At 43.5% G+C, this 10,398-nt stretch overlaps 1 protein-coding gene across 2 annotated transcripts in view; it reads right to left on the bottom strand.

The window, feature by feature from the left end:
- The window catches only part of PHF5A (PHD finger protein 5A), a 16,012-nt gene extending 6,406 nt beyond the window's left edge, over window positions 1-9,606 (bottom strand). The window contains exons 1-3 of one of the 2 annotated variants that reach the window (XM_015419201.1): window positions 9,499-9,606; window positions 5,401-5,424; window positions 2,191-2,357 (exon numbers count right to left, since the gene is read on the bottom strand). In XM_015419201.1, the coding sequence (XP_015274687.1) occupies window positions 2,191-2,357; window positions 5,401-5,424; window positions 9,499-9,550 (243 nt within the window). In that variant the 5' untranslated portion in view covers window positions 9,551-9,606. Of the gene's footprint in view, window positions 1-2,190; window positions 2,358-3,338; window positions 3,397-5,400; window positions 5,425-9,498 lie in introns of those variants that run through there. The other variant, XM_015419202.1, reaches the window with a different exon arrangement.
- Between the last annotated feature and the right edge of the window lie 792 nt (window positions 9,607-10,398).

Below are 10,398 nucleotides of genomic sequence, written 5' to 3'. Positions count from 1 at the left end.
TTCCTATAGGCAGCCACACTGGCAAAGCTCTTTGTATTTTTGACTTTCTTTCAGATATTTAGAGTTTCACTTTTGAAGACATATATACTGCACTCTAAATTCTTTATTTTCCACAGAGACACTGCCAGCTCACTCACTGACTCTGACACCAACTCAAAACTCCAACTGCTTTCTCTAACTGACTTCAAGACATACACAGAGATTCATTTCAAAAACTCCTCCCACACTCTGTCATCCACCAATCACAGCACACTTGTCTCCCTCAATCATTCTACTCTGCTATCACTGCACTCCAACCAAAAATTTAAAGGAACACACACATTCTTAAAACAAGGAATCATTACACAGGGGTTTTCACCTCTCCAACTGGATCAGCTTCATAATCCTGTCTCCTCAACCGATGCAATATGTCTCTTAACTCTTTACTTTCAATAAATCAGCATGCAGCTCCCCAGTCAGAAACCAACCCATTTTTTAGAATTGGATTCTTTTTCTGGAGGACACTCTTGATGATTTGAGATTACCAAAAATCAAGTCTCACAAGACAATGGCTATAATGCTGGCCTTAAATTCAGCACCAGTTATCCACCCTGGCCTTCCTGTTTTAGCACCTATTTATGATCTTCTTCAGTGTATCCTGTCTAAGATAGGATGTACCAACACACTGGCTTAGGTTCACTTTGTTCATGTTCCCCAGCAGCTTTTGTGCCTTCTATGGCACAGAAGAGTTAACACATGCACTCACTTGCAGCATCAACTGCTGATCTGAGCATGGCTGATTAACACAACAGAACTGGGATTAATTTCACACCACCCCTAGCGCAGCACTTTTCAGTGAAGGCAATTTACACATTCCATTGCAGATCACCAAATGATGAGATACTGGAATGTGAGTGAACCAGGCCTTTCTTCCAAAAACCACCTCCTCAAGCCCTTCTTACTCATCACTACATCTTCTTATGCTTTTGGATAACAATTAGATGTTCACTTCCTCTTTCTCAAGCCCTCTGCTTGCTCTTCATCTCAAACCTAAGTGGTGCTTCCCTCCCTGGTACAAAGGAACTGCACCTCTGCTAAGATATCATTATAAGTTTGAATATAATATTTTGCCTCAGGCGAGAACAGGTATTCCACTTTTGAGTCAGATGAGAAAGGGACTTTAGGATTGCTGAAAGGACAAGACTGGTTGTAGGCCCAGTGTATTTTAAGAATATCATTGGATTACAATGGTTAAATAGTTGATGCAATTTATACTATGCCAACTGTTAAACACTGGGATTTTAAAAAAAATTCTATTCCTGATCTATTCCTGATATGTTCCATGCTACTAGGACAGAATCATGTTATGCCATCAGGATGAAGCCAAAACCAGCATCCCTCTGCTGAGTTGTCCCTCTCATTATATAGGATAACTTACCAATTACATCATCTGTTTCCTCAGACCCACTATGGATGTGGTTTGGGACAGAAAAGCACAGGATCTGATGACGTTACAACATGAAGTGTTATATGCACTATGGTAGTAAACTAGAGTTGCCAACAGCCTGGAGAAAAAAATGTCCAGTTGCTTTAATAGAGGCTTAATGGGCTATTATTTCCCAGCCTGTTTCCGGGGAGGGCGGGGTACAAACTGAATAAATAATAATAATAATATTATTTACCTCCACACCATAAAAAACTTCAGCTGCCTATTTCAACACAGGACTTCTTTTTCTCCAGGCAGCTGGCAACCCTGGAGTGGAGAACATGGCATGATGATACCTTTTCAACAGCATCCTTATGCTGCACCTAACTTGTACTTCCAGCCTTAGGCAGCTGTTAAAAATGTCAGTTAGATAACCAAACAATTTGCACATATGCACACAAATCCCATGTACGTTTACCTGGAAGTATGCCACATTTCCAAGTTAGATGGGACTTATTTAAGGCATAAATCGGTCCTAACCACAGGATTGCAAGCAGAAGACAGCTGAAAATAGGAGCATGCTAACTGCAAGTTACTTTGCAAATACAGTCTAGTACAGTTAGGCCTTTGTTGAAGCAGGCAAGCACAGACCTAGAAACATTAGAATCCAAAGCCATTTCAATGCTTCAAATGTTTACTCAGCACACTAGGGAACAGTAATGTTTAAGGAAAACAATAATAACATCTTAAGGAGAGAAGACCATAAGTGCCAATAACAATCTTACATCCTTTTCCTGAATGGTGCATTCTTTGCAGTAATAGGCATCAGAGACTCCAGGACCTCCACATATCACACAGCGCCCTTGGTAGGAGCCGTAGTTGCACTCATCACATATGCGCACTAGTGTGCAGGGCCGCACATACGAATCACAGATAACACATTTGCCATCACCTGCAAACACAACAGCAGATATAACTTGAGATGCTTTCCCTATCATACACAAAGCAAAGGTACAGTTCACTGCATTATCCCACCTACCAAAAAAAGAAAACCAGTGAGACTTGCTTTCAAACAGATGTATTTGGGATTGAGCTTCCAATTTAGCCACGATGCTTATATTTAAGGTAAGATATTTGTGGAGTACAACCTGAGGCTCCTGGCAACTGGTTGAATTTCTTTGTAAGCAAGCCCACCATGTATTTTTCAGCCATATGAAACAGCATTTCTAGGATAAATTTATCTGTAGCACAGATTAACATCACCATTTGTCAAAAGCAGCCTCACACAGGAATGTTCCGTATCTATCTTTTTGTTTTAATTTAAACAGGTAAGAGAAGAAGTTTACACACTGCACTGAAGTCATGCTCACCACAGATTCCTCCCAAGGAAAGAAGTTCAACAAACAAGCTAATAGTTAACAGATGGTAATAAAGTCAACAGATGGTAATAACAAGCACTACCAATCTGGATCATATCCAAGCCAGCAACGTAGAGATGAAAAAGGTTCATATCCCATTACCAGTGCCTTAATCCATCGAATTGTCCATCCTCCTAAGGACTTGTTTAACCTGCTTTTTCGCATAGTGAAAAGGGGCTTAAACTGCTTCCTTTGGCAGCTGAATTCCCAATGAGCTGCGCAGAAGCTGCATGTCTCCCTTTTCACAGGTTGCCATTTTCCAAGACAGAAACAAACACTCTTTTTTGTGTGGTAAGAAGCAAGTGGCTGTGGATAAACATGTGACCAGCAATACTGCTTCTTAACCACTGTTAACTACCTCTTCTTGTGCTGGAAAACCCCTGATGCAACGCTAATACTGTAGCTTTTCCTGAACATTTAAAGTTAGGAAAAGCACCAACCCCATAGCTAGACCTTTTTTCGGGGGGGGGGGGGGGGGTAAAATTAAATTAATGAAACATCATGGAGGTACCCACCTGCAGCTGGCATCTTGGCGAGGGAGGGAGGCTATTTCCCACGCTAGCTACGGCCTTGATGTGCTCCTTCAAGAGCACTGCTGGGTTAAAAGGAACACCAAGTCACTACTATAATAATCTCTCCTGCCTTTCAAGAGTGGGGCAAAAAGCTGCAAAGAAGCCTCCATATTTCTCCTGGTTTAAGAATTCAGCATTGTGGTGATACAGTAGGGTTGCCAAGTCCTAACTTGGTTGCAGTGGGGGGAGTCCTGGCCCTCTTCTAGAGTACTTCGCCGGGGGAACCCAACCCCCAAAGTGCCGGGAGCACGGAGACGTGCCCGGCATTATGACGTCACCCAGAAGTGACGTCATCGCGTTGGGAACGTTGGGGGTGGGACCACTATCATTTGAGGGAAAACCATAGTTTTCCCTCGAATGATAAGAGTGCTCCCCCGCAATGTGCCCGACACAATGACGTCACCTCTGGGTGATGTCATCACACCGGGCACGTCTCCGTGCTCCTGGCACTTTGGGGGTGGGGTTCCCCCTGGCAGCCCGTTCCGGGCCAGTGGGGAACAGACCGATTGAGCGGGGGTTTCCCTGCCCCCCCGGGGGACCTGGCAACCCTATGATACAGTATCCATGTCTTCCAGCTTTAAGGGCCAGTAGAGACAGCTGAGCATGTCAGGGGTGCTGGGAGTCATCAACATCACAGGCTTCCCAGGTTCTCATTCTCTCTGGGAAGGGCAGGTATGGCTCTACTAGAGTAATACACACAGGTCAGGAGAGGAAGCCACACTAGTATCCCACAGCACCAAGGAAGGTGGCAGAGGTAGACAAAGTGATGGCCAATTTTTTATGTTAGAAGTTTAAAAACTTCTATTTCTTTTAAAAAGTAATAACCAAGCTTCAATCCTAATGACAAACCATATTTTATAGGTTGCTGTAGATTTTCCGGGTTGTGTGGCCGTGGTCTTGGCATTGTAGAACCTGATGTTTCGGCAGTAGCTGTGACTGGCATCCTCAGAGGTATAACACAGAAAGATGGAGCACTCTCTGCGTCAAAGTGAAAAGAAAAATGGTAGGCATGCAATTTATATCTACTCCAGAAGGTGGGGTAGGGCTGAGTCATTACCTTGTAGGAGTGCCCCAGGCTATGAAGATGCTAATGGAGGAGCTTTCCTGAGGAGGTTCTTTTATTTCATGTTGTGGACAAGTTTACATCGGGACCACACAGCACAGCATTCAGACAAGAATAAAAGAACATGAAAGACACTGCAGACTTGGCCAACCTGAAAAATCATCAGTGGCTGAACTTAGCCAAACTCAAACAGGACACAGTATTTTGTTCCAATACACTGAAAGGCTGGACAACACTTCCAATTACCATGTCAGATTACACAGGGAAGCCATTGAAATTCATAAACATAAACACAATTTCAACAGGAAAGAGAGTTTAAAAATAAATAAATAGGGCATGGTTTCCTGTCCTGAAAAACACAAAAGGCTCTACATCTAACAATAGCACTTCAGATAAGATTAGAATTTCAACAGCCAATCCACATACAAAAGAACCTCCTCAGGAAAGCTCCTCCATTAGCATGTTCATAGCCTGGGGAACTCCTACAAGATAATGACTCAGCCCTACCCCACCTTCTGGAGTAGATATAAATTGCATGCCTACCATTTTTCTTTTCACCTTGACAGAGAGTACTCCATCTTTCTGTGCTATACTTCTGAGGATGCCAGTCACAGCTACTGCTGAAACATCAGGTTCTACAATGCCAATGCCATGGCCACACAACCCAAAAAATCAACATCAACTAATGAACTCCAGTCATGAAAGCCTTCGACAATGTATTTTATAGGCACAGATTTTAAAAATTCCAAGTTAACTCACACTCTTTTACTATAACTCTATACATATACTTTCTCTGATGTTTTTGTTGTTTCCTTATAAAGAAATAGATTTGGCCAAGTTCCCATTTTTAAAAAGAAAACCAGCAGAAAACCTGGATATTTGATATTCAGTTTTGGAGGACTAATAATAAAAGGCATACCAAACATAGGGAGCTATACTTACATTTTTCACACAGTCGTCCAATAGCTACAGCAGGTAAACAAAGAGAAAAAAAAATCATATCAGTATTTATATAAAAATTAAGTACTGAAAGCATGCCACATACATTATTTCAATATTCCTTACAACACAGCAGTGACGCTCACAGAACTATAGTGTTCCCAGACACAAAGAACTTAAAATAAATTTATAATAAAGCTTAACTGTTGATATCCCAGGAACAGGCCTCTGTCTAACAGTTTCTTACCGCCTACTCCTGGTTATATTTACTGAGAATTGGGGCCCATTTATTTCAATCACAGAGCAGGCAGATGGGCATTTAAGAGATTTATGATAAAGAAGCTAAGCTATATAGCACCATACAGCAAAGTACATTTTAAGCAACTGTGTTTTATTTATTCTGTTTCAAACAGCTGGACTTGTTTCCAGGTAGAAGAGAGAAGAAGAGAAGAGATTGGATTTATACCCCGCCCTTCACTTGGAGTCTCAGAGTGGCTTACAAACTCCTTTCCCTTCCCCTCCCCACAACAGACACCCTGTGAGGTGGGTGGGGCTGAGAGAACTCTGACACAAACTGCTCTTTCAGGAACAGCTGTGCCAGAGCTTGCGACTGACCCAAGGTCACAACAGCAGGTGCAAATGGAGGAGTGGGGAATCAAACCCGGTTCTCCCAGATTAGAGTCCGCACACTTAACCACTACACCAAACTGGTGTACACAGGACTGCAGCCTACACAGTAAATGTTAGAAGAAAAACCAAAGCAAACAATCATAGGCCAGAAGAACATTAACTTTCCTCTTGTTGCCAAGTATATATTTGCCAAGATTACCACTTGTTGATTCTAACTGACATTAATTAAAAACAACTTAATGCCAGTCAAGGAGCCATGTGCTATTATGATGTAAATACAATAGCAAAGCCTTTGTTCCACATATGTCACAATGACACACAGTCACGCAATAAATTACGTAAAGCTATGTTTAGCAATTGTGCCACATAGGAGAGGGCAGCAGGCCCAAAACTGTTAGCCAAATGGAATGAAATTGCTTGGCCAAAGGGACTGTTTTAGCCTTGCTACTACAGCAGTTACCAAAATCCCCATATGACAGTACATTTTATATACAAGAATATGTACCTCTCCCCAGCTCATCAATGTGGAAGACTACATAATAAAGGGAGAAAGGTATACAGCAAGTTTGCAACTTTGTGCATAATATTTGTATATTTTGATAAGAAAGGTTTAAGCATTTATCATTGCAGAAAGTCACATCTAACTGTAGTCACTTGACTGGCACATTGTATGAACACATGGAACTGCCTTCTACTGATTCAGGTACTTAATTTCAGGCAAGTACTGTGTTCACAAGAAGCTCTCTATGCTTTTAAAGCAAAGATCTTTCACCATCCTACTACCCAATATCCTTTTAAGTGGAAATAAGAGGGGCTGCCTTGAAATATTATAAATGTAAATCATGCATTAACATTATATGATGATAGCAGCATGTTCTAATTTACTGGAAACGATAGTGCAGCAAGTCCTTTTAACACTGCTTATGACAGCTGCAAGGTGGCAAAACCTTTTTTGCAGTATTTGACAATAAAAAGAATGAATACCCTCTCCTTAGTGCAATCCTAAACAGAGTACTATTCCCCTCTAAAATGACTGAGCAGTGCAGTGGTGTGTCAATGATGCAATAGTGTGGTAGAGGCATTTGACAACTTGAGGAAGTGTGAACTCATTAACTGTAAACTAGCTTATATGGAGCACAAACCCAGACTAATCCTCATAAAAGCACAGAAAGCGGTCTACATGACCAAACTCTCACCTTCAACGGTGACTAGCAGATGCTTCTGTGAGGTCAGAAGCAAAGGCATAAAACCAACCACTGTCTTCTGCTGTTTGCCTCCAATAACCAGTCTTAATAGCTCCTCTGACCACAGAGGTTTCATTCTACTATGATGGTTAATAGTTATTAATAAGAGCTATACACCATGATCTTTTGACTCTAAACAAAACTTTACTCCACCCTAATCTTTTGTGAGTTCGAGTTCACCACAGTAGATGGAAGACTTCCTTTTAAAGCTATCCAAGCTAGTGGCCATCACCATATCCTGAGGCAGTGAATCCCACATGCTAACTGTAGGTTGTGTGGCCAAGTACTTCATTCCCTCACTCCATATCTACAGCTAATCAATATCTTTCAAAGTTATAAGACTTCTGTTAAAATTAAGCAGGAATCCAGGAACACCTTAAAGACTATCAAAATTTACTCCTGTTATCCTTATGCCTCTAGATTGCTGTTGTAATTTTGCTGCAACAGATTAATAGGGCTACCCCCTCTGAAAGCTTCTAGTGTTATAAGAGACGAAAATTATCTCCCATGTTCAATTTCCCTATCTATATATATATAAAAGAAAGTCCCCTCACAGTAAAATTAATTAATGTCAGAAAAAACACCCAGGCCAAACCACTGGACCTAGAGACACCAAATTTGGAGAGAGCGCTCCTACAGTGGTGTAGGTGCTCGCTAAGAAGGGATTTTTAGAAATTCGACTCCCTAAGTGGGTCAAAAGGGGGAAAATGTGCTCCCCCCATTGATTCCTATGTGGCTCCCAAGCAGCTGCCTCTCTGCACCCCCCCAACTCTATGATTGGTCACCTGCAGAGCTCAGTGTTCTGAGGTAAAAAAAAACCCCAACAGTTACAGGGGACTGCAGAGAGCTAATGACAGTTGAGGAAATCAGGAGTGGCCAACAACCACCTGTGAGGTGAAGCAAAGCTGCTGCTGGCCCAGCCTCTCTGATGCCTTCCAACACACTCCCCCCACCATCTACACCTAACAGGCGGTTGTCTGTCAGGTGCAGCCCCACCTCCACAGTGGCTTCTAATACTCCTCCCCCCTCCCTCCCCCCACCGGACAGGCAGCTGACTGTCTCTCAGATGTAGGAGAGGAGGTGGGATGGCTTCCAACACACTCCCCCCACCGTCTACACCTAACAGGTGGTTGTCTGTCAAGTGCAGCCCCACCTCCACAGTGGCTTCTAAACTCCTTCCCCCTCTCACACTGGACAGGCAGCTGCCTGTCAGGTGTAGGAGAGTAGGTGGGATGGCTTCCAACACACTCCCCCCACCTCCTACGGCTAACAGGCAGTTGTCTGTCAGGTGCAGCAGTGGTTGCAGGGTGCTTAAAGCCACGAGGAAGCCTGCCCCAGCAGTAATGCCTTAGTGATCCTACCAGCCCTGCCTCCACAATGGCTTCTAATACTCCTCCCCCCTCCCCGTCCTACACTGGACAGGTAGGAGAGGAGGTGGGATGCTTATAGCTGCCGGGGAGGTTTGCTCAGCAGGATTGCCTTAGCACTGCTGCTGGCCCAGCCTCCCCGATGCCTTTAAATACAATCCCCCCCAACACCGGACAGGCTGGTGTCTGTCAGGTGTAGGAGCAGGGCCAGGGTATGAATGTTTATGGGGAAATAGTAAAGTACATTTCTAGGAGCCATTTCGATGCCTGCCTCCCACATGAACCTGAAGAAATGTCCACCACATCACTACTCCCTCACACCAACTCCCCCTAACACCTCTCACTGTCCCCAAGAAAGCTCCTGGCAAACGTGGAGCCAGATACACCAATGTTACAAGGAGGAGGCAATTTAGGAATGTGGCAAAGACATTTGCCCATCGTACTCCTGCAGTGCACTGAGCTGCACAGGCCAAGTAGGACCAAGAGCACCCTGAGGTGCTCAGAACAACACAATCTCCATATAAGCAAAACAAGAAGTACTTATGTCTCACTTCATTTCTTACACTACAATCTTCTCTGTTAGAATTCCTACAACAGATGTTCCTACAACAAATACCGTAGCGAAGCACGGGTAGCAGGCTAGTATGAAATAAATAAATAATATATCAATAATCACACACGCTCGGAACTTTATCCCATCCGAGCTATTTTTCGCAAAATTAGTAACACCCCAAACTCTTTAGCCTCCCCCCTCCTCGTTTACACGCCGCTTCCGGCCAGCCAGTGAGAGCTCGCAGACAAACCACCCCGGGAACGTGAAAAGCGCGGTTTGACGAAACTGGAAGAAACCGAGGTCTCACCCACTCCCGCCTGCTTGCGGCAGAAGATGAGATCGGGATGGTGCTTGGCCATCCTCCGCGCTTCTTCTTTTGCGCCGCCGCCGTTAGTGTCCCTTCACCTTTGACCTTTCCACTCTACAGGTCCTGGCACATATGAAGGTCTTCCACATAGACCGGGATTTGTGAGTTACTGCTGTACATTAAACCCCAACAACCCGTAAACCCCCCCACTTAATTCTGTCTCGATTCAAAGTTTTAAAACACTGATAAAAGCAATAAGGGATGGAGAAAAGAAGATCGCCCTCGTATTACGCGATATACTCTTCTTCCAGGACCTTACAAACAGCCCATTCAACTGTCGTCACTGGCACCATAGAGACTAAAAAAGACCAGTCACCAAAGAGTACACGTTCCACATAGTCTTCACTTCCGGTTCCGCGTAGAATCCTCCGTGTCACTGGCAAATATGTTTGAAATGCTACATAGTAATTAAATTAATATAAAATTCAAACAAAGTAGGTAGGGCTGGAAACTTTCGCTATCGTGTTTTCAAATCATAGTGTCTTCTATTTCAGTGTTCTATTGTGCCTTTGGACGTGGCTACGAGGACGAAAGGGTGGGGACTGGGGAGGGGATTTAATTCATGTACAGCCTTGCTCTTTGAGGTTTAAAGGGGATTACAAAATATGAAAAACCAGTTTGATCAAACAGCACAAATACAGTAGGACTAGAATAATAGATAGGGTTGCCAGCTCTGGGAAATCGGTATGCAGAAGATCCCAGGTTCAATCCCCAAGGTCTCCAGTTAAAAGGATCAGGTAGTTGATGATGTAAAAGACCTCTGCCTGAGACCCTGGAAAGCTGCTGCCGGTCTGAGTAGACAATGATTTTAATGAGCCAATGGTCTGATTCAATATGAGT

The sequence above is a fragment of the Gekko japonicus genome, unplaced genomic scaffold (genome assembly GCF_001447785.1).
Source record: "Gekko japonicus isolate JY-2015 unplaced genomic scaffold, Gekko_japonicus_V1.1 scaffold37, whole genome shotgun sequence".
Taxonomy (NCBI): Eukaryota; Metazoa; Chordata; class Lepidosauria; order Squamata; family Gekkonidae; genus Gekko; species Gekko japonicus.
Note: the sequence above shows the minus strand (reverse complement) of the source record. Positions and strands in the feature narration are given on the sequence as shown.